This window comes from Macaca thibetana, chromosome 5, assembly GCF_024542745.1.
Source record: "Macaca thibetana thibetana isolate TM-01 chromosome 5, ASM2454274v1, whole genome shotgun sequence".
NCBI classification, from domain to species: domain Eukaryota; kingdom Metazoa; phylum Chordata; class Mammalia; order Primates; family Cercopithecidae; genus Macaca; species Macaca thibetana.
In genome coordinates, this window is record NC_065582.1 from 23,826,012 (window position 1) to 23,850,975 (window position 24,964).

The following is a 24,964-nucleotide window of genomic DNA, read 5'->3' on the forward strand; positions in this document are numbered from 1 at the left end:
CTGTATAGTATTCCATGGTGTATATGTGCCACATTTTCTTAATCCAGCCTGTCATTGATGCACATTTGGGTTGGTTCCAAGTCTTTGCTATTGTGAATAGTGCCACAATAAACATGTGTGTACATGTGTCTTTATAGCAGCATGATTTATAATCGTTTGGCTATATACCCAGTGATGGGATAGCTGGGTCAAATGGTATTTCTAGTTCTAGACCCTTCAGGAATCACCACACTGTCTTCCATAATGGTTGAACTTTATGGTTTACGGCCCCATCAACAGTGTAAAAGCATTCCTATTTCTCCACATCCTCGCCAGCACCTGTTGTTTCCTGACTTTTTAATGATCACCATTCTAACTGGAGTGAGATGGTATCTCATTATGGTTTTGATCTGCATTTCTCTGATGGCGAGTGATGATGAGCATTTTTTCACGTGTCTGTTGGCTGCATAAATGTCTTCTTTTGAGAAGTGTCTGTTCACATCCTTCACCCACTTTTTGATGGGGTTCTTTGATTTTTTCTTGTAAATTTTTTTAAGTTCTTTGTAGATTCTGGATAATAGCCCTTTGTCAGATGGGTAGATTGTAAAAATTTTATCCCATTCTGTAGGTTGCCTGTTCACTCTAATGGTAGCAAATCAATAAACGTAATCCATCATATAAACAGAACCAAAGACAAAAACCACATGATTATCTCAATAGATGTAGAAAAGGCCTTCGACAAAATTCAACAGCCCTTCATGCTAAAAACTCTGAATATACTAGATATTGATGGGATGTATCTCAAAATAATAAGAGTTATTTATGAGAAACCCACAGCCAATATCATACTGAATGGGCAAAAACTGGAAGCAATCCCTTTGAAAACTGGCACAGGACAGGGATGCCCTTTCTCACCACTTCTATTCAACATAGTGTTGGAAGTTCTGGCCAGGGCAATCAGGCAGGAGAAAGAAATAAAGGGTATGCAATGAGAAAAAGAGGAAGTCAAATTGTCCCTGTTGCAGATGGTGTGATTGTATATTTAGAAAACCCCTTCATCTCAGCCCCAAATCTCCTTAAGCTGATAAGTAACTTCAGCAAAGTCTCAGGATATAAAATCAATGTGCAAAAATCACAAGCATTCTATACACCAATAACAGACAAACAGAGAGCCAAATCATGAGTGAACTCCCTTTCACAATTGCTTCAAAGAGAATAAAATACCTAGGAATCCAACTTACAAGGGATGTGAAGGTCCTTTTCAAGAAGAACTATATGCCACTGCTCAACAAAATAAAAGAGGACACAAACAAATGGAAGAACATACCATGCTCATGGATAGGAATAATCAATATAATGAAAATGGCCATACTGCCAAAGGTAATTTATAGATTCAATGCCATCCCCATCAAGCTATCAATGACTTTCTTCACAGAATTGGAAAAAACTACTTTAAAGTTCATATGGAACCAAAAAGGAGCCCGCATTGCCAGGACAATCCTAAGCCAAAAGAACAAAGCTGGACGCATCATGCTACCTGACTTCAAACTATACTACAAGGCTACAGTAACCAAAACAGCATGGTACTGGTACCAAAACAGAGTTGAAGACCAACGGAACAGAACAGAGCCCTCAGAAATAATACCCCACATTTTCAACCATCTGATCTTTGACAAACCTGACAAAAACAAGAAATGGGGAAGGGATTATCTATTTAACAAATGGTGTTGAGAAAACTGACTAGCCATATGTAGAAAGCTGAAGCTGGATCCCTCCCTTACACCTTCTACAAAAATTAATTCAAGATGGATTAAAGACTTAAATGTTAGACCTAAAACCATAAAAACCCTAGAAGAAAACCTAGGCAATACCATTCAGGACATAGGCATGAGCAAGGACTTCATGACTAAAACACCAAAAGCAATGGCAACAAAAGCGAAAATTGACAAATGAGATCTAATAAAACTAAAATGCTTCTGCACAGCAAAATTTCATCACATTTCAAACTTTAATTATCTTTAAGGGAACATAGAAGTCAGCTACCTCTTTTTTACCCAAAAGCCACTAGTAAAAAGCTAAAACTTCCTTGGTTACTACAGGTAGAATTAAGAGGAAAAAAAATTAAAAGGAAAGAGGCCAGGTGCTATGGCTTATGCCTGTAATCCCAGCACTTTGGAAGGCTGAGGCAGGCAGATCACTTGAGGTCAGGAGTTCAAGACTGGCCTTGCCAACATAGTGAAACCCAAGCTCTACTAAATACAAAAATTAGCTGGGTGTGGTGGTGCATGCCTGTAATCCCAGCTATTCAGGAGGCTGAGGCAGGAAGAATTGTTTGAGCCTGGGAGGTGGAGGTTGCAGTGAGCCAAGATAGCACCACTGCTCTCTAGCCTGGGCAACAGAGTGGGACTCCATCTCAAAAAAAAAAAAAAAAGGAAAGAAGGAAAAGTAGGCAGTAAAAAAGGAAGAAGCAAAGATAGACACACAAAAGCAAAACTATGGTATAAAACCCACAAATACTACCAACAATTATTGCTTCAGTGGCACAGATACATTTCTGTTCTCTGATATACATCAGAGACAAAAGTGTCCAACTGACATACATCAAAGAAAAAGTAATTTTTGTGGGTTAATTTTATTTTATAAATGGATAAAAATCATGTTCATTTAATAAACATCAAAAACGTTGTTCAGAGAAAGGATGCAAAGGAAGTCAGAAAAAGAAGAGAACGTACAGAAGATTAAACAAAACGAACGTTTATAACCTTTCCTCTGGAATTAAACCAGTGTTGACCAGTCATACAAAGGACATTTTTCTAAAAGTTCCCATTTCAGGCTTGACATTCCATTTGAATTTGATGTGTGTGTGTGTATGCACTAGCACAAGGGAATTTTCAAATAAATGATTTCACTTGTTTAAATGTAATCACCTGACAGAAACTGTACCTTTAGTAGAGTAAGCTATATTCTGTATAAAAAAAAAAGATAGCTTTAGATAAATACATCTTTTACTGAAATTAAAAAATTAATCTTTCTTTCTTTGTGAACTACGAGCACATTCATAATGAAAAGCTATGTATATAATGACAATATACCCATTTCCATAAGTAAAATATGCCATGTTCTTCCAAATGATATTTTTGTTATGACTCAGCCAGAGGGTTTTGGTTATTTTTTCTAGAAGTGTCTATGTGACATGAAGGTGATACTAAACACTCCATAGTTCTTTAAGAAATCAAGAAAATGGTAAATATTAAATACACTAAATAAAAACTCCCTCTAGGTAATCTTCAATCTTCCAGAAAGAGTCTAAATTATCATTCAATGCCAACAAGATTCATAAGCAGTTGCAGAAATGAGCAGTAGGACAAAGAAAGAATACAATGTCTATGCTATTTTACTGCATCTTTCTTTTTCTTCTTCTGTTTCTTTTTTTTAAAATTTGACAGTTTGCCTTCAGAGAGTTCCAAAACATAATTTTTAAAAATTACAGTTATTGTTCACTTACTTCATTGCCTTCCAATTCAAAAAACTCAAACTTCACAGAAATTCGGTACTGGGTTGGTGCAACCACTTGCCACACACAGTTCTTATTAGGAGGATACTCCTTGGGCCAGCCGGGGGTGGTTATGGTGCCGTTAAGTTTGGTAAGAAGTCCACCACAAGCGGCTAGAAGAAAAGAAAAGAAAAAGGTATATTCTCCCCATAAAGTCGCCCACTTCTTAGCACCTGTCCATTAATTAATACCAAAACACCTCAGCACTAAATTTCAACCATCTTCTGCATTTTAACATCCAGAAATGGCAGTCTCTGTTCCTTGGTCTTTATACAAGTACTGTAGTCATTAAATCTCATTTTTAAAGTGTTATTTTGTAGCTGAAGAGCCGAGAATATTATGGCCGTACTAAATTTTAGTAGCTTTAAAGTAGGGGGAGCAATTTAAAAAGAGGAAAAAAACCCTGGATCTCAGTTTTCTTATCTTTAGAGTTGGTCTAAGAATATCTTGTAGTGCCTTGGCCACTGTAGAATTAAGGAAAAAATAATATTTTTTTTTGTCAGAATTGAGAAGGGTGTTAGGAGATTTAAGGAAAATATACATGTAAAGCATGATATAGGCTGATGTAATAAAACCGAATCAATTGTTCATTTCCTCAAACTTTTTTTCGAAGACAAGTAACTCAATATTACCTGAGCTACCAGACAAGATAAATTAAGGTAAATAGAACATACTTGTTATTCCAAAAAGTCCCATTTAAATACTGATTTTCTTTTTAAATAGATCTATGATGATTTACTTTTAAAAGGTTCTATTTAAATTTCTTCTCTTCCTTATTGACAGTGAAATTAGCAAAATCATGGTATCCAAAAGCAAACTGAGTGAAAAGAACATACACTGTACACTGTTCATAATTAATTCCTAAGGAGTCAAGAGTTACCTAAAATAACTGCTCCCTTTTTTGTCTTTGTGCGTGTATGTGTGTGTGTGTGTGTATACATATATACACATATGCTATATTTGAGTACATACAAACACTACCTGTACATTTACCACTTTCTTGGTAAATTGTGATAAAGTTAGTATTTCTAGTTGCTCCACAAAAACAGTAGTCTTGTTATTTTTTGATTGTCTCATATACAATGTCCTCTTTTAAAAATATACTGCTTCATTACTAGGTCTTTTTTATTCTGGTAAAGGGGGAAAATTAGTAGTTTAATAGGTGGGATAGAGACTTCTGGAAGTCAAATAGGAAAGTTCAAACTTTTAAAAAGAAACAGGAAGTCTCTGATTTTTGCTGAATAGGTCAGCAGAGGGGTATGCATTAAGCAAATAATGCTTTCCCCTTTGCCACTTATTATATCCTCTATTACAGGTACAGTAGAAAACAGGTGCTCATTTTCAGAGGACTAACATTTTGGAGGGAGACACCAACAGTAAACCAATAAATACATAAATATAAATAATGTTAAACTGCTACACATTCTATGAAGATGAACTTTGCCGAAATTTTTAAAGAGGAATAAAGGAGGAATAGACTGGAGGAAGAAAGATCTTCCAATTCATCCTGCCTGTAATAGCAGTATGGGGCCTGTAATAGGATGGAGGTAGGGAAAGTAAAAAGGAGTTAGCTTTAAAATCTGAAGGAAGGGATCATAGGTAATGATAACAAAACATTGTACAAGGAACCTCATCTTAGAATGTAAATAGGAAATGCAGATAACCATGACAAATATGTCTTTTAAAAAAATCAATCATTTATTAATAAAACACATATTTATATCCTGCTTTATGCCTGACTGTGCTAGATGTTAGAGATGTACAGATGATTCTGACTCAGGACTTCTCATTTTAATAAGGGAGACATACCTATAGACTATATTAAGAAAAGGTAAAAACAAATGATGGATAGATGGATGGATGAAGAAATGGGAGGATGAATAGATAGATAGATGGGTGAGTGAAATTCTAGATCTAGATAGAGACGGAAATATATCTAGATATATTAACGTACATATACATGGTGGGCTGATATGACAGACGAATGAATGAATGATGGTAGGATGGATAGATAAAAATCTAGATCTAGACAGAGATAATTACAGATATATTAATATATACAAACACAGTGGCCTGGTGAATGGATGGATGGATGGATGGATGGATGAAAGGAAGGATGGATATAAAACTAGGTCTAGATGTAGATTTATGTATAGATGAATCTAGATAGAAACAGATATAGATAAATTTATTTATATATGTGTATATATGTGAAATGGTTTGGCTGTTTCCCCACCCAAATCTCATCTTGAATGATAGCTCCCATAATTCCCACATGTCATGGGAGGGATCTGGTGGGAGGTAACTGAATCATGGTCGGGGGAGTCTTTTCCATGCTGTTCTCACAATAGTGAGAAAGTCTTACAAAATCTGATGGTTTTATAAAAAGGAGTCCCCTGCACATGCTCTCTGGCCTGCTGCCACATACGATGTGCCTTTGCTCTTCTTTCGTCTTCTCCCATGACTGTGAGGCCTCCCCAGCCATGTGGAACTGTGAGTACATTAAATCTCTTTCCATTATAAATCACCCAGTCTTGGGTATGTTTTCATTAGCATAATAAATATGTTAATATGTCTGTATTAGCAGCGTGAGAATGGACTAATACAGTGTGTTTTACATATGTAAACAAGGTGGTCTGGTAGTCAAAGGAGGAAAGGATCGATTCTATAAAAAGAATCCAGGTGAGGTTTCACATCAGCTGTGACTATGAATTGAGTCTTACTAATTGAAGAAAGAGGTCACTATAGGATAAAGGGAAGGAAAGAGGAAAACAGATAGAGAATGAGAATATAAGAAATAAAGAATTGTGGGGGGTGGGGGTCCAGGAAGGAGTGCAATCATACCTTCACAGCTCCTCCTGTCTGGGCCCAGCTCATAGCCAGGCTCACAGGCACACTGGTAACTGCCCAGGGTGTTCAGACATCGCTGCTCACAGCCTCCACGGTCAGGTTTGGCACATTCGTCTTCCTCTATGAAAATGGCCATAGTTACAGAACAACTATACATATATATATACATATGTATGTATGTGAAATGGTTTGGCTATGTCCCTACCCAAATCTCATCTTGAATGATAGCTCCCATAATTCTCACGTGTCATGGGAGGGACCTGGTGAGAGGTAACTGAATCATGGTTGCAGGGGTCGTTTCCATGCTGTTCTTGTGTGTGTGTGTGTATATATATATATATATATATATATATATATATACACGAGGGTGCAAATCTTTCTAAAAAACTACCATGCTTAATGGTTCCAAATAAAATGGAAACAATTCTTTGCTTCCATTGCTTCCATCAACAAAGGAGCAGGAACAACGTATCAGCCCCTGATGGATAATGTATAAATTTCATGTTGCTGCTACCTAAGCATTGTCAAAGAACCCAGAGAAGGCCTGGAAACCTATAGCTTGGCCAACTGAAGATCACTTTATCTCAGACTCAGTGTGTGTTTTTCTGAATTTGAAGTCAAACGAGGATAATGAAGCCTAGGCTTTTTTCAGAATGAAATTTAAAAACTTACTAAAAAGCATAGCTTCAGCAATGCTGATTTTACATTATAACTTGATAGAAATATCCGCAAAAATTCTTTTAAAGAAATATCATTATTAAGAAATAGATTGTGGTGAACATAAATTAAAAAGTATAAAATTCAGAAATTGACTGGATCTCTTTAAATTTAAACATTGTGTTTCTTATATAGACATTTTGCTCCAGAAAATATGATAACCCCATATTTTAATAAAATATATACTGTATAATTGTATATTAAAACACAAAAATATACATAAATTATATATATATAATATATACTATTTTAAAAAATGTATATGACCGGATACTCCATAATCTCACTCTTCAGGAATAATCTAATGTGAGACTAATAGTAAACATTCTCTGAAGAAATTATGCATCAGCAACACACTAAGCATTTTGATAAATAAATATATGAATATCACATGAAAGAAGCTTAATAGCATGTTTCTTCTATGAAATATATCACATACAGAAAATTTCAAACACATAAATGGAGATTTTAATGAATTCTTTTAATGCCTGTAGTAAAAGTGCCAAGTTTTTCTACCTTGCAATTCCTATAATGAATAAAATAGCTCCCAAGGAAAAATCCACTATACTGTTCTTCTTTAAATTATGGCAATATTTGCATATCTGTCACTCTAAGTTTTGCAATACACAATTGAATCCTTTATCCTATCCTATATCATTTATCCTATAAAAATCAATATGGAGGAAAATTTTGTTTTCTCTTCCCATAGAAAAATTTTATTCTATAATGACACACAACATAAGTGTCAATGAATTTCCTAAATCCATATGTGATGTTAACATTTTCTCCAAAATATTTGCTTTCTTTTCACCTCACAATATATACAAAATATGGAACATAAGAATAAACTGAAATGTAGTTATGCAATTCAAAATCAAAGCTGATCAGAGATAATTGTTTGTCAAAAAGACATTTTAGATATCAGAATATTCTACTAAGGGGGCCATAAATTATTTCCAATGTGGGGGAAGACTAGTCCGAAAGGGAGTAATGCTGGCACCTGGAAACAAATAGATAAACTTCATGTCAGTAACCTTCTTCTGTTCATGAATTCTTGGTTGGTTATTTGCATTACAAATATTTTCTTTCTGTCTGTATATTCTTTTTTGGAACTTGCTGTTTTGACTATTTCATAAAAAACAGATGGTAGAATATCCTAATGGAATTCCTACCCTGTGCTACAAAGTTCTAAATTCTAGTATTTTGTTAATAACCTTTTCTATCAAAACTCTCCAAAATACCCTTATTCATATTCAACTTTCAATATAACTTTTTCTAGTTCTCCCCTAATTCAAAGCTAAATGTTACAATTATACTTGATAAAGAAAATCTCACATTTGAAAATTATTTCAAATTACCTTTAAAAAAGTTAGCAGCAAACCCTGCTTTGTTCACAGTTCCATCAGAAACAAACTTCATCCACAAAGTATTGGAGGTAGATCTTATATCTTCAGGTTTGTCATAACCACAGAAACGCCCTATCAAAGGGCTATTTTCACTGGTTCCATCTCTAACTTCCAGGTAGTCATAAGCACAGTTGTCATGCCTTTCAATCTGCAACAGAAAATAATATGTGAACATTTTTGTTTATAGATAAAATATTTTCTGTAGGAGGTTAGATGTTTTCTCAGTGCCATACTTTTGATTTGTTAATACAAAAAGTTATTTGTATCAAATGAGTATACTTGAATGTTTCTCATGAGTGTACACTGTAGTAGCCATGAACAAAGAATGTTATTCTAGTAGACAGGGAAGGATAAAAAATAACTATGAAACAGTACATTCACATGAGTCAGGATCAACAGAAATTAATTGCCTTTTCAAAGAAAATTAAACTACAAGTAGAAATTCTTCATTCAATAGAGGCTGAAAAAAATCCAAAATTAAAAATTATCACTAAAAATCTGGGTCTGATATGCTGCCACAAATAATACATAATTTCTTCTGAATCATAATTATAAAAATTGCTCCACAGTCTTTCAATAAAATCATTATTTTATTCCCAGAAAATTTGGATTCAAATTCTCTGAACAAATGTAGCACTATTTTTGGTTATAAATCTCTTTTTGAAAGGAAAATCTGATAATATGGGATTACTCCTTAGTCTATTGAATTCTTTCTCCATAATTAACCTGGTTGTGTAGAGGAAGACTACTACATAGTAGAATCAACAGTGGTTTTCTCTTTCCCAAGGAAATATGGCCTTGTTTGGATGAGGTTTTTTACCTCAACACACTCCTCTCAACCCAGATAATCAGGGGAAACTCAATCTCTTTCTTTAAAAATTGAATGCAAATATTAGGTCAGACTATTGGCCTATGACACTTTATGAGGGAACTACATGTTCATGGACCCATGTTTCAGCCCTGAGCTTCTAAAAACAAACCACCAAAAAAATCAAAATTTATAAATTGTTTTAAAAATTGTAAGACAATTTTTATGTAAAATTCTTGCTTTTCACCTTTTATAGAAGTTGACCACTAGAGTTAAGTCTTCATAGATTCACCTGCTTATTGGATATTTAAAACTAGAAAGCAAAGACATCTACAATGAAAACACCATGAAAAGTATCAAACGTTGTCAATTATCACTCAACATACAATTCACTAGTTTATGGAACTCTGTTACTAGTGTTAAGGAATACACAGAATGTCATGAAATATCGGGGAATGTCCACGGAACTGCAACTTGAACGCATGAAACATGAAACTGCTGGTATAGTTGGTGGAAAAATCTGTTTCTGCCTTATCATACACTAGCAATAATAATCTTCAAATTAGATAGTATAAAGACAAACAAACAAACAAAAACACTTTGAAGCACAGATTTAGTTAGAACTAGGTACTACATTTGCTGCTTCCTAGTCACAAAATACTCGGTGCCTAGTCTCCACTAGGCACTCTCCCGGCTTGGTATGCATCATTCAGAAAAATGTCAAATAACCTTGTCCTCCTGGTGCTTGCATTCTACTGATGAGTAGCCAGAAAAGGAACAATAAACAAAATAAATAATTAAATCATAAAATGTTAGAAAGTCATCAATTCAATGGAAAAATAGAAAGCGTAGCAAGATAAGAAGTGTGAGAAGATGTCTATGGCCTTACCACTCTGAAGGTTCCTGATATGATCTGATCTCAGAAATTAATTAAGAACAGGCCTGGTTAGTATCAGGATGAGAGAAGTGTGAGAAGTTGGGTTGGGGAGAGAAGGCTGTAATTTTAAGTTAGGTGCTCATTGGGTACCTGTCATAAATCCATATTTTTCCTAAAAATAAATTCTTAGGTGTGTGTGCAATTATGGGAATAAATGGAAAATATTTATATAAAGAATATCTAATTTTTAAAGCACTTTTTAAAACTGTAACTCAATTGGTCACCAGGGGTGACAAGCCCAATTTGGCCAAATATATATATATAAAGTATATATGAATATATATAATATATATGAATATATATAATATATGTGAATATATATAATATATATGAATATATATAATATATGTATACATTATAGATACACACATATATATTTTATACACACACATATATACACATAATACATATATAATATATACACACATATATTATACATATATAATATATACACACATATATTATACATATATAATATATACACACATATATTATACATATATAATATATACACACATATATTATACATATATAATATATACACACATATATTATGCATATATAATATATACACACATATATTATGCATATATAATATATACACACATATATTATGCATATATAATATATACACACATATATTATGCATATAATATATACACACATATATTATACATATAATATATACACACATATATTATACATATATAATATATACACACATATATTATACATATATAATATATACACACATATATTATACATATATAATATATACACACATATATTATACATATATAATATATACACACATATATTATACATATATAATATATACACACATATATTATACATATATAATATATACACACATATATTATGCATATAATATATACACACATATATTATGCATATATAATATATACACACATATATTATGCATATATAATATATACACACATATATTATGCATATATAATATATACACACATATATTATACATATATAATATATACACACATATATTATACATATATAATATATACACACATATATTATACATATATAATATATATACACATATATATACATAAAACCTCTTATCTCAGTCTTTAATAGAATCCCTTCAAAATCAGGGTTCTCTGTAAATATGAGAACATTTCCAGATGGCCAAAGGCTGTTCTTGGTCAAGGGGACAACATAGAAAATAATATATCCGATTTCAAGTTGTAGAGTTTGATAACAGAATAAACGACAAAAGCTGTAGACAAAATAAGCAAAGGTCTTGGCAAACCAAACTATCCTCCCCTGCTTAAAGCAGCACAGAATGAACTGCACCTGATTCACAAATCATATTGGAAGAGGGGGGAGAAAGAATGAGATAGAAAACCACAAGAATTGAGAATACACAATGAAGGAAGCAACATCTTGTACTAGAAGGTCCATTAATAAAAATAATATTACAACCAGGCACAGTGGGTCACCCCTGTAATCCCAGGACTTCGGGAGGTCTTGGCAGGTGGATCACACGGTCAGGAGTTCAAGACCAACCTGGCCAAGATGGTGAAACCCTGTCTCTACTAAAAATACAAAACAATTAGCCAGGCATGGTGGCAGGCACCTGTAATCCCAGCTACTTAGGAGGCTGAGGCAGAGAATTGCTTGAACCCAGGAGGTGGAGGCTGCAGTGGCTGAGATCGCGCAACTGCACTCCAGCCTGAGCAACAGACCGAGACTCCATCTAAAAAAAAAATAAAATAATAATAATGATAATATTACATTGCTTCATATTAGAAACCAGGCTACAGTGTAAAAATTAAAAAGGTTAATTACAAAACGTTTCAATTACTATTTAAAGAATATTATTATTTAAAATTATAGTACTAACAGGGAAGACAGCATAGCTCCCATTGGAAATGAAACTCAAAATTTCAGATTTCTTCAATGATTAAAAAAAGAAATAGGATAATTTATATTGCCTGGTCTATAAAACTCACTCTATTCCTTTAATAGATATACAATCATTCACTTTACATTTTAATTTACAGTGAATTCACTGGTTACTTAGTAAAAATTGGAATTTTAAATATTTTATATGATACACAAAGAGTAAATATTTCACAGGTAAAAATAGCTAATTATAGGGTTAAATTCACTAGTACATATTTATGCATTACATATTATTTACATATTAAATATGTACCTGGTATTTGGGGTAACAACATTCTCACATAGTGAATGCCACAGATGTTGAGTTGCCTAGAAAATAATATGTGCCTCATCTACACGAATTTATGATATTTGGAAATACATTATATCTTTACAACAACAATTCTAGACATCTCATCAATTACCTGAATGGTCTTCAGTTACTTATTTTTCCAGTTTAATCCTAAATGCAAGGCTTGCACAGTGAATTTGCTCCATTTTTACTAATTATAATTATACTTCACAAGCTACATCAACACATGAGTAATAACAATGAACACAAATGAATGTTTGAGTTACTTTATTTGTGTCATTTGTGCAATAGTTTCTTGAGCTATATCAAATTACTTCATCAATTAATATATGGAATGGATAGAAATAAATATGGTTGAAACTAAAATGTGAATCAAGTCTATTGATGTTATGCCAGTAACTTGAAGCTTCATCAGTAAAAGAACACCAAAAGCAATGATTTATACAAAGAAAGAATGAAAGAGAAAGAAACAAAGAAAAGAAAGGAGAGGAAGGAAGAAAGGAAGGAAGGAAGGAAGGAAGGAAGGAAGGAAGGAAGGAAGGAAGGAAGGAAGGAAGGAAGGAAGGAAGGAAGGAAGGAAAAGAAGGAAGGAAGGAAGGAAAGGAAGGAAGGAAGGAAGGAAGGAAGGAAGGAAGGAAGGAAGGAAGGAAGGAAGGAAGGAAGGAAGGAAGGAAGGAAGGGAAGGAAGGAAGTTAACCAAAAGTGGTCAACTTCTCATTCTAAACCTGCCAACCTGTACAGAGTTTAGTGGTCAGTGCAAGTGGGTGAGCTCTGACACTGAAGGAAAGCCATCCCTGGAGGTAGGGGTCAGGCCCAGGCTTGGGACCCACTCACATGCTTGCCTTCATTTGATAACCAAATTTCCAAATCAAAATACCATTACACAAATATCTATTGCAGCATCTACTTATTTATAAAAATATCTGAACACTTAGAAATTTCTAGATAATAATCTTTAGTAAAAGGTATCCCATGCTCCCTAAAAAATTAAAAATAGAATTACCATATGATCTAGCAATACTACTTCTGGGCAAATACCCCAAAGAATTGAAAGCACAGTCTTGTAGAGATATTTGCACACATATGTTCATAGCAGCATTTTCCCAATAGCCAAAAAGTGGCAGCAATCCACAGGTTCATTGATAGATGAATGGATAAATAAAATGTGGTATACACATACAATGGAATAATATTCCACCTTAATAAGGGGTACCTAAAGTTCTCTAATTCATACAGACAGAAAGAATGGAGGTTGCCATAAGGCGTCAGGGGAAGGAGGAAAAAATTAGTGTTTTTGTGTGATGGAGATAGTGTTTCAGCTTTGCAAGATGAAGAGTTCTGGAAATTGCTTGACCTTTTCTAATCTACTTAACACTACTGAGCTGTACACTTAACAACTGGTTAAGATGGGAATTTTATGTCATGTATATTTTACTATAATCAAATATAGCTCTCATGACTGTTACAATGTAGCTTTACAACATAGCTAATGTAATCAGATATAATTAATGCAATGTAAATGATACAACTTGTAGAGATAATAGTATTTTAAATGATATGCACTTGGAGCAATGTTAAAGCTGTTTTATGCTTTGGAGGAAAATGTTAAACTGATTAATAAAAACAATGCAAATAAGCACTTATCATTAAAAATTAAAAATAATTTTTATAATGAGAAAAATCTAGTAAAGTCTAGCAAATAATAGTATAAACAAAAGGAATAATGAGTAAAAAGGTGAAAAGTTTAATACATAATTATTTTAAATTATGTTATCGTATTTAATGTTTATTAGCAGTAAAATTTAATATTTAAAGTTGACACAACACATGAATAATTACAGCTCAAAAAAAGTTCAAACATGTTAAAAGCAACATCACAGGTCTTGCTTAGGTTTATTTAACTGCTGCCACTTCATTTTTTCTCCATGATACAAGTATTTTTACTCATAAATTTAATAATTTTATTGTAAACCTGCTATGGCCAAATAGTATTCACTTGACAGTATGTGAACAGTGGTGAATAAAACAGACATGCCCCGATTGACACATAATAATTAAACAACAAAAATGTACAAGAGAGGATAGTTACAAAAGGAAAGAATTGAATGTCATAATATTATATTAATAGAACACTGATGCTTCTCTTTACTACTAGACCCGGGGACATAAATGCACAGAGCCAGGCCTTGGTTTCAATCATAGTGCTACCAACTGTGGAACCTTGGGCAAGTTTACTGAAACTAACAAGTGCTAATCTTTCAGATACAATGATAACCTAGGCCATAATTCATGAAGAGCTGCATTACTCTTCTGTTTTACAGTCATTACCAAAATATATTCTCAGCTAAGCTCCCAGAAATAGTACCTGGTAAGCAGAAAATCCTTAACTAATTAAAACCTCCTTATCTCGGCTTTTTAGTTCATTCACAAAGACTAGCCTACTTATCATAAATTAATAAAAAATATTTAAAGGATTTAAAGGATTACTTTCAGACAAGCAGTCTACCAAGTACCAAGATAAAAACGTATGTACATAGTTTAGAATGTTTCAGCTCGCTGCTGTGATTGTTAAGGGTATTTATCAGCTCTGGTTTTCGTAAGGAAAGTACAACCAAGTCAGAATGTGTAGTCATGTTGACAAGTACCTCAAACTTAATACCATTTGAACTAATGTATGTGGTAATTTCAATTTAAACAAAAGTAAGCTCCAGGTTTATTTCACTTCTTGTCTGCTTTGGTGACATTCCTTTGAAGTTATTACTGTAAACATTTCCAGCCTTCCAAACTTTTTCTCTTTTTATTTCTTCTTACTGAAAAAGTTCTCAAATAAAATAATAGTACCAGAAGCTTCTTTACAAATGACTGTGCTGCTAAATAGAAAACAAGCTTTCCAAATTACTTTCAGAGGGGATCTATATTCATATACAAACTCACTTCAGTATATTGGTCTTAAGAAATAATGTATCCAATGACTACCAGAGGAGAGAAAGTTTCCTATATTAGTCCATTCCAGATGCTATGAGAAAATATCATAGATAGTGTGGCTTACAAACCATGAAATTTATGTCTTATAGTTTTCAAGGCTGCAAGTTAAAGGTTAAGGCACTATCAGATTCAGTGTCTGGTGAGCGCCCTCTTCACAAGTGGTGCCTTTTCATTTTGCCCTCACATGGTAGAAGATTCCTAGGCCTTTTTTGTTTGTTTGTTTTGTTTTGTTTCTCGAGACAGAGTTTTGCTCTTGTTGCCTAGGCTGGAGTGCAATGGCACGTGCGATCCCGGCTCACTGAAAACTCTGCCTCCCAGGTTCAAGAGATTCTTCTGCCTCAGCCTCTCGAGTAGCTGAGATTACAGGCACATGCCACCATGCCCAGCTAATTTTGTATTTTTGGTAGAGATGGGGTTTCACCAGGTTGGTCAGGCTGGTCTTGAACTCCTGACCTCAGGTGATCCACCCACCTAGGCCTCCCAAAGTGCTGGGATCACAGGCGTGAGCCACAGCACTCAGCCCCTAGGTCTCTTTTATTGGAGCACTGATTCCATTCATGAGGGCTCCACTCTCATGACTAATCACTTCCCAAAGACCCCACTGCTAACATCATCACCTTTGGAATTAATGTTTCACCATATAAATTTTGGGTGGACACAAATATCCAGACCACAGCACTTCCCAAAGGGTATAAATACAGAAGCATCAAGATTCTATTACCTCCCAAATAGTGTTCCTTCCTGCTCAAAGATTCCTGAAACTCATTGACAAAGGCACATAGACTTTGTTTCAGCACTTTCATGAAAATGCAAATGGCACTGGCAAAGGTGCCATGACATAAATTCACATAGAGGCATAAATGATGGACAGCTAAGAAGTTCTTTAAAGTAGATTTCAACAGCATGATAGACAAGTTTATCTTTATGGCCCTTATATCTGAAGAGGAATACAGTAACATAAAGAGTAATAAACAAGGCCAGGTGCGGTGGCTCACGCCTGTAATCCCATCACTTTGGGAGGCCAAGGAGGGCAGATCACGAGGTCAGGAGATAGAGACCATCCTGGCTAACATGGTGAAACCCTGTCTCTACTAAAAATACAAAAAATTAGCCGGGCGTGGTGGCACGTGCCTATAGTCCCAGCTACTCGGGAGGCTGAGGCAGGAGAATCTCTTGAACTCGGGAGGTGGAGGTTGCAGTGAGCCGAGATCACACCACTGCCTTGCAACCTGGGTGACAGAGTGAGACTCCATTTCAAAAAAAAAAAATAAATAATAATAAATAAAAATATAAACAGTTTTTGAAATAAGGCAAAGACTAGAATCAGTGAATAAAAACTGGACTTTGCCAGGTAAAATCACAGAGTATTGGAAACACAGGTAAACAAAAGAATTGATATAAACAGATAACTGACTAAATTAAACAACCACCTAATGACTATTAGAACAAATAAGAAAATATATAAAGCTGATTCTTGATATTCATACTAGTTACATTATATTCAGTTGCTCAGAATACTGAACTAGCAAGTAGTGATTCATTGCTCCCAGGGTTAGAGTTCCTGTGAGATTCTAGTCACAACATTTTGTTTTTGTGTGTTTCTGTTTAAAGACGCATTAATACAGGTTGCCCATTTATTAATACTGAACTTTCAACCAACAGCACTATATATACACCATACATGTCTGAACGAAGATAATCTGACACACATATTTTCTCAGTAAGGCACATGACAGCTGGCAATGGGCACATTAGGTGACTCAAAATTTGCTGCTGTGTACACATCTGTGAATGACCCAGAAGGCACTGCAAATATTAATTTTAGGCTTCCAAACTTTTAGTAAATAGGCAAATTTGCAAATAAAATCAGGATCAAATGTACCTGGGTTTTAATGCTTTTTTAGTACTCGCCTGTGTGATACTAGGTTAACGGCATAAACTCAGTTTCCTTACCTAGAAGATTTAGATGTTTATTAGGTACCTTTAAATCCTGTTACTTGTGAATTTCTTGAAACTCAGCACCTCTAGTCTAAATTCAGTCTAACTTCAGCATACCACGTACTCCATAATCTAAATATTTCTTATCTATCCAGGCTTGTTTCCCTCTGCATGTAAACTTACAAGCCTTTAATAAAGGAAGGATATATTCATTTCCATCCGCCAACTGTCACACACTCAAACATTGATTTACGTATAATCTATCCATCCATTTATCTCATCTATTATCAAACATTATCTCACAAACAATGTTGCTGGAGATAAAATGATCAGAGACACAGGTAAGAACCCAACCCGGTGGTGGACATAATCTAGTGAGAGAGACAGATAATAAACATGTACATAAAGAGATCTGTAGCATACATTCCAGTAGCTGGAAGTGCAATTAACTAAAAATAAAACAGAGTGATGATTTAGAGATAATTATAGGTAAGACAATATTTTAAGTAGTGTTATCAGCCAAGAACTTTTTAAGAAGGCAGCAATTAAGCAGAGATCCAAATAAAGCAACAGGAGAGTAAAAGCAAAGACCTGGGGCAGAGGAACATCAGTGGTAAACGCTGTGATATGGGAGTGAGGTTGGTGTTTCTGAGAAAGAGAAAGAGGGTGAGACGAGCTGACACAGAGGAAGTGAGGAGGTGCCAAAGACCAAATCACAAGTGACGTGGCCCATGATAATCAAGTCTAGATGTTATTTTAGATGTGATGGAAACCCCCTGTAAGTAGAACAGTGTCATAATCTAACATACATTGTAAAAGCATCACTCTGGTTGTGAGGTGACGAACGGGATATGCAGAGCAAGAGTAGAGACCCGAGGTTCTCTCTGTGAATTCCAAGCAAAGAGGGGGACGGTGAGAACAGTGGTGGTGTAAAGTCATCGTGTATGGGGTATAGTTTAGAGACAAAGCAACTGAAATATGCTGATAGGTTGGCTGCAGGGCTTAAGAGAAAAGGTAGAATTAAGGATGTTCCTTGGATAAGTGGTGACAAAAAGTACTGAAATAGTACTGAAATAAATAGAAGAAGAGCAGGCTTAGTGAGTGAGACAAAATAAGCAAGGGTTCAGTTTTGGTCATTTAAAGACAAGAGATCTACCAGATATCAAAATATGTCTAACATATAAATGAGGGAGGCAGAAACATATAGAAATAAAGTAATATGAAGATAGGACAGGAAACTAGAGACAATAAATAAAATGTACTCTCAGCCATCCTATGACATGATTTTTCCCAGGTCATGAAGTATAGTCATCACTGATTCATCCACTCAGTAAGCAAGTATTTATTAAGTGACTATTGTGTGTCAGGCATAATTATAAGTGTCTGAGGTGCAAATCTTTTTATTTTTCCTTATGCTATCTTATTTTTGAAGACTATCACTGTTATTGCATTGATAAATAAAAAATAAAGTACAAATCAACTAAGGTAGCAATTTCATGCATCAGTTTTCAGGTTGATGGAATGAATGCATTTTCTGGCATCATGTCTATAGTAGAATTCCAGAAAAAAACTGAATTACATGTTAAAAGACAGTTAATCTCTTTATTCTTGAAATATCGCAAAACACAGCAAATACAGGCATTGCTTAGATAATTTTTATCAGTTTTTTTTTTGGTCTAAATCGTGGGTGAAATTTTTCTACTCAATTTTAGTTCACTGTCAACCATAAACTGGTCTATTTGAACAGTATTTGCAAATCTATTAGTCCATTAAAATAACAAAGTTCAACTGTCAATCAAATAATGGCAGAATCAAAGTTTCCAAAAGTACAAAAATAAATAAATAAATAAAGTGGTCAGGAGCATAAAATACAACATGATGATTAAAGTAGAAAGTATATATTTTTTGGTAACAAAAGGAAATACATCTGGGTGGTACATGCAAGGAGACAGAGACAAGTACTGAAGAAACAGAATGCACAGGCTTGCAGATGAGGATGAGAGATTCTCTGGGTTTACTGGCAATGCCTGGATTCTCCTGGTGCTCCTGCTGCAGGTGCAGACACACAACCATGACCATGATCACTGCCCTCAGTAGGTAGTGTTCACAGTGCTCATTACTACCCAATGGGTAGTAGCGCTCACTACTGCCTTCTGATCACTTAGTGAATGAATCTTCCAATCAGTAAAGTCTCCATCTCCAATCATGCATCTAAATTTCTAACCCTGGCTGGGACCTACCACCAGGACCTCATTGTTCCTCTCCACTTCAGCTTGAACTCTCCATTTCTAGACCAACTCTTTCATTTAAACATCCTCTGGAGTTCCTGAGAAATTCCCCTATTTCCTGACTTTAAATCTTTAACTCCGTCCCTTTCATCCCGCAAAAATGACCCATGGACCAGTGTGTTAGTTCTGGATCCGGACTTTGATCCAAAATTTCTGATTGGACTTTGATTTCTTCTGGCCCTTCCTCGAATAACACAACGATGCTGCTGATCTCCCTGACGAATATTTTTAAGGAGGTTGAAATCTCATAAGAACACTTAAAATCCCTATTTTTGATATAAACAATTATCTGTGTAATGGTAAAAAAAAAAAAAAAAAGGTGAAAAATGTTTTGTTCCTCTTACAAGGAAGACTGTCTACCTTTTAACCTCTTAGTTTAGAAGAGAAATAAAACTTCTATTACTTAATGGACCCTCTTGTGAAATCAGCCTGTGCATTTGTCAAAAGAAACTATTGTCAGTACTTCAAACATTCTAATTCAAATAGCACAGATAATGTAAACTCACTTTAATCTTCTTGAAAATGTCTGTGAATGAGGAAAGAAGAAAAAAAAAACTCTTAGGCTCTTGATGTTGCATTTTATGAGCGATCCTTTGCTTCTTTGCTGATTAAATGGCTGACTCTCTGTTTCTTTGCAGATTTAATGAGGATTCTCTTCAATGCCATTGTCATTTATGGAGAATATGTGCCAGGAAGACAGCCTAAAAGACTTTACCTCAAAGGACTGAAAGGTCAGCCCGACGTGGTAGCTCTCAGACACTGTTATTTTCCACACACATTCTTTCATCGGGCGATAGTCATCAGGATAATTAGGAGACTGAATCTGTCCTTCATTTTTACGTATCTCACCTCCACAGATCGCTGAAGAAAGCCAAAAAACAAACAAATAACTAAGCCTAGACATGCCATTTCGTTTTCATTTTGTTCTAGGTTAACATTGAAGTTCAGCTCCTGTAGTTCAGTACATAAAGACCAGGCTATAAAAATCAAAGTTGACTGATTGTAATGTAGTAAATATTTATATGGTAAAAAAAAAAAAAAAAAAAAAAAAAAAAAAAAAAAAAAAAACCTAGTCAAATAACTACAAATATTAGATAATGGTCAAGGAATAAATAAATTTTAATCCTATCTTAACCAAAAGGTATTTTTTAACCTTTAAAAACCTTTAGTGGCTTTGTGAATTTATTCTCTGTGAGTTTGTTCTGTGATTCTCTGAGCTGCTTCCTTTGGTCTTTCGACTGCAGGTAAAAGAGCTCATCAAAACAGGAGTCTCATCCTGAACAGAACTCACTGGGTCTCTGGCAGTGAGTTAGTGTCATGCGCGCAGCGTCTGTGACTCCCTCCAAATAATCCTCTTCACTACTAGGCAGTTAATCCTTAAAACAAAATGCTTCCATTTACTTAAAAGTTTAAGGGAAGCAGAAATCTTCTGTCTTCAAAATTACATAAACTGCTGTACTAGGAAGTGTCTCCTCCACCCACAACCTGGCAAGAAAGGAGCTTGGTTTTAAAGCCAAGAAAGCACAATGCCAGTTTATTGTTTTAGAGAAGGATAAAACAAAGCATTTTATAAGTCCTTCCTCAAATGCTGACTTTCTTATTTAGATAAAGCATGCCCCAGAAATCGCCACAATTACTTTCTGTGCAATTTCCTCTAATAAAAAGTATTTCAGGAATACAGGGACCAAACAGACACAAAATCAGTACAAAGGAAAATGATAATTTCTTCATAATGTTTTAAAACTATCAAGAAACAATGAAACTTTAAGAATGCTTGTGCCATTTGCTTTTTTCTCCACACATCCTGAACACATTTAGATATTATTACATCACTGATACTAGAAAACAGGTTATTCTTGCAATTAAATTTACTGAGTATTTTTATTAAAATTATCTGTATGAATATAACACAGATTCAGAAAAATTCATAATTTTAAAATATGGTAATAATGTCATTGTAACGAAATTAAGAAATGAACATTTCTGTTGAGGTATAAGATGAACTACTCTCTAAAATTCAATGTGACTTGCCTTCATAGACAGCTGCAAAGCCTTTTCCTACCCAATTACTGCTGCTACGAAACTCAATCCACATTCTGCTGTCTGTAGAAGTAAGAACTTCAGGCACTTTGTCCCCACAGAATCTACCTAAAAGAAATAAAAGAATAAAGAGAAACTCCTAAATAGGACTCTATATTCTACGTTCTTTTCGTACTAGCCACAAATAATATGTAAACACTGATTTGGTTCACATTTCCATTCCAAGTGATTGCAGCCACAACTATGCCTTAATATTTACTTACTAATGGTAGATAAACAAAACAGTCTTTTCATATACATTTATAAAGCATTTGACTATCAGCCTCAGAGTAACTGACTGATGTCAGTATTGTTACCATATGTAGAAGTAAGATAGTTACTCAAAAACAATATTTGAAAAAGGTCAAATGATGCATTAAGGTGGGGTATATTATTTAAGGGGAAATAGAAAAAAGGTTCAAGGCACCCTAAGAAAGTGGTTTCAAATTGTCAACCTGGCCAATAGCAGGGAAATGACTTGGTTAAGAATGTGCTCTCAGTCAGGCACAGTGGCTCATGCCTGTAATCCCAGCACTTTGGGAGGCTGAGGTAGGTAGATCACGAAGTCAAGAGCTCAAGACCATCCTAGACAATATGGTGAAACCTCGTCTCTATTAAAAATACAAAAATTAGCTGGTCATGGTGGTGCGTGCCTGTAGTCCCAGCTACTTGGGAGGCTGAGGCAGGAGAATCACTCGAACCTGGGAGGCAGAGGTTGCAGTGAGTCAAGATGGCAACACTGCACTCTAGCCTGGTGACAAAGCAAGATTCCATTTCCAACAAAGAAAGAAAGAAAGAGTGTGCTCTTGGCTCGGAGGGGAGTTCTTAATTCACCCAGGTTCAATAGCAACTCCTTAGGAAAACCCTGAGGCCGCTCTTGGTATCTTTTATCACTGCACGCATTCCATGTCATCACAAAGCTATAATCTGTGGTGTTATAGGCAGAATAACAAATACTATCAGAAGACTTGAGCATGTCTTCTAATTCTGTATCCAGAAATATGAATTACAGCAAAGGAATATAATACCTGTCATTCCTTCCTTTCTTCCCCATCTTTCCACAAATATTTATGCTTACTTCTGCCTCTATGCTCTAAGCTTTCACATGATCACAAAATGCTTAAATATGATAAAGCACATGCAACAATTCTACAAACATATTACAATGTTATCCATTCTTATGTGTCTCTGGAAATGGCATACATAGTTTTAGTGTATGAAAAATGGTAGCCAACTTGCATAAAGCAAGTTCATGCTAACAGCTAACAGGTGAAGACATATTTTCCTAAATTGCAAAGCAAATTAGAGGCAGGTAACACAGAGCAGTATGTTTTAAACTATAATGTGCATCTGAATTTCTAGGAAATCTATTCAAATGCAAACCCTAATTCAGAGGATATAGAGTGGGAGCCAAGTTTCTACAATTCTAACAATTTTCCAGATGATTTTGATGCTACCAATCTAAGTGCTGCACTTTTTGGAGCAAGGTCTTAGAAGAAACGGTAGAGAAAGCTTTTCACATAAAAACCATGATTACACTGCCTCACTCTGGTGGTCCATTATACATTGAGCCATGTAATGCTGATGGTGCTCTAAAAAGAAGTGTTGTTCAGAATTTTAGCTCTAGGTTTGTTTCTCTAATATGAATTTAATGAAATATTTTCTTTGGCCTGTGCATACATATGTAAAAAATTGCCTTATCTAGGCTAAGAAACTAAATATAGAAGACAATGTTTTCCTCAATCTGACTTACCACATTCGTTCAATTCTTTATTTTTAAACATTTCTACAGATCTCTTGGATTTACTGTGGCTGCTGTCACTTTTAATACAATTGTGCCCATTCAGTAGGTGTTAGATGTTAAAAGAGCTGCACAGTTCATCAATTCGACTGAGCAAAACTACTTCTAAGAGTAAAGAAAAAGTTACAATCTCAGAAAAAGATCAATATAGAGTTATAGAGTGGATGCCTGCATGCTCCAAACAGCTCTCACCTTTGAGTAAAACAGAGGGCAACAGTAAACTGCCTATGCAAGTTAATAGTGTGGTCTGTGGTTAAATGTTGGCAGCAGACTTTCATGAGCACCAAATCTGACTATAGTTTATGACACAAACTGCAAATGTCTCTTCTCAGCCACAGAAAACTCTCTGAGAAGCAAAATTGTGACATCTATAATATAATAAGAGTTAATATGCTTGACATAGGAAGCCAGCTACCAAACATGTACCTAACAGTTTACACCACTGGCTTAGCAACAAAACAAAAACAAAACACACAAACACACAACATGTACACCCCAAATTAGTTTTTTTTTTTTAAGTTGAAACTGATTCTTAAAGCAAAAATACAGAAACATTGCGATGAGTACTCATGATAGGCACAATACATGAGAAAGCTATTCTCAATCATTATGTTCAAATCCTAGCGGCCACCTCATAACTTAAGCTAGCTCAAATTAGTTGATCAGTGAATGTATTTATCCATTTGTCTTCGAGTATTTTTGGTATGGTTGAAAAAAGTATAATTAACATAAAAATAATGTTAGTCACACACATTTTTAACTCTAAGATGACTCGAGAGAATCAGTTGGTTTTCTTTGGACAGGACAGAATTAATACATAGCAACATAAGATGGAAAAGATATCTTACCAAGGAGAGGTGATTTTCTCCAGTACCCATCTCTTACTTCAATGTAGTCATACCAGCACAAACTACTCTTGTAAAGATCCATCGTTGTAAAATTTAAAACAATCTGCAAAATGGAGGTAAACAACCCACAGAGTAAAAATGATTGTATCTACATATAGTGATTTGATTCCTAGAGGTAAGGAACCCTGGTCTACAGTAAAAATGCATGTACAGCTAATTCTTTTCCTGTATTATAATTATCCTAATTTTTTTTTCTGAACCAACACCTCGAAACCATGTTTTCCCATTTTCTTTAACTGTTTTACAATGACAGGAGAAGTACAATATGAGTAGTTGAACAAACTAGATATTTTAGCAATTAACAAAAAGTTTCTGTAAAGTTAATCTGGACAATTGTAAAGCAAACGAATTTTTATTCAAATAGTTTATTTTGAATTTTCCCATGATAAACATGACTTGAACCATGAAGAATTCTAACTTTTCCATGAAAGCCTTTTTTAAAAATAATTTATTTCAAAGACGACCAGTCAGAC

General features: G+C 34.6%; 1 protein-coding gene across 4 annotated transcripts in view; it reads right to left on the bottom strand.

Annotated features, from left to right (window-relative positions):
• TLL1 (tolloid like 1) overlaps window positions 1–24,964 on the bottom strand; it is a 227,574-nt gene that overhangs the window by 40,519 nt on the left and 162,091 nt on the right. For 3 of the 4 annotated variants that reach the window (XM_050791802.1, XM_050791804.1, XM_050791803.1), the window contains 6 exons: window positions 24,432–24,534; window positions 21,735–21,851; window positions 20,419–20,564; window positions 8,458–8,653; window positions 6,377–6,502; window positions 3,485–3,645 (listed from right to left, as the gene is read on the bottom strand). In XM_050791802.1, the coding sequence (XP_050647759.1) occupies window positions 3,485–3,645; window positions 6,377–6,502; window positions 8,458–8,653; window positions 20,419–20,564; window positions 21,735–21,851; window positions 24,432–24,534 (849 nt within the window). Of the gene's footprint in view, window positions 1–3,484; window positions 3,646–6,376; window positions 6,503–8,457; window positions 8,654–20,418; window positions 20,565–21,734; window positions 21,852–24,431; window positions 24,535–24,964 lie in introns of those variants that run through there. The other variant, XM_050791805.1, reaches the window with a different exon arrangement.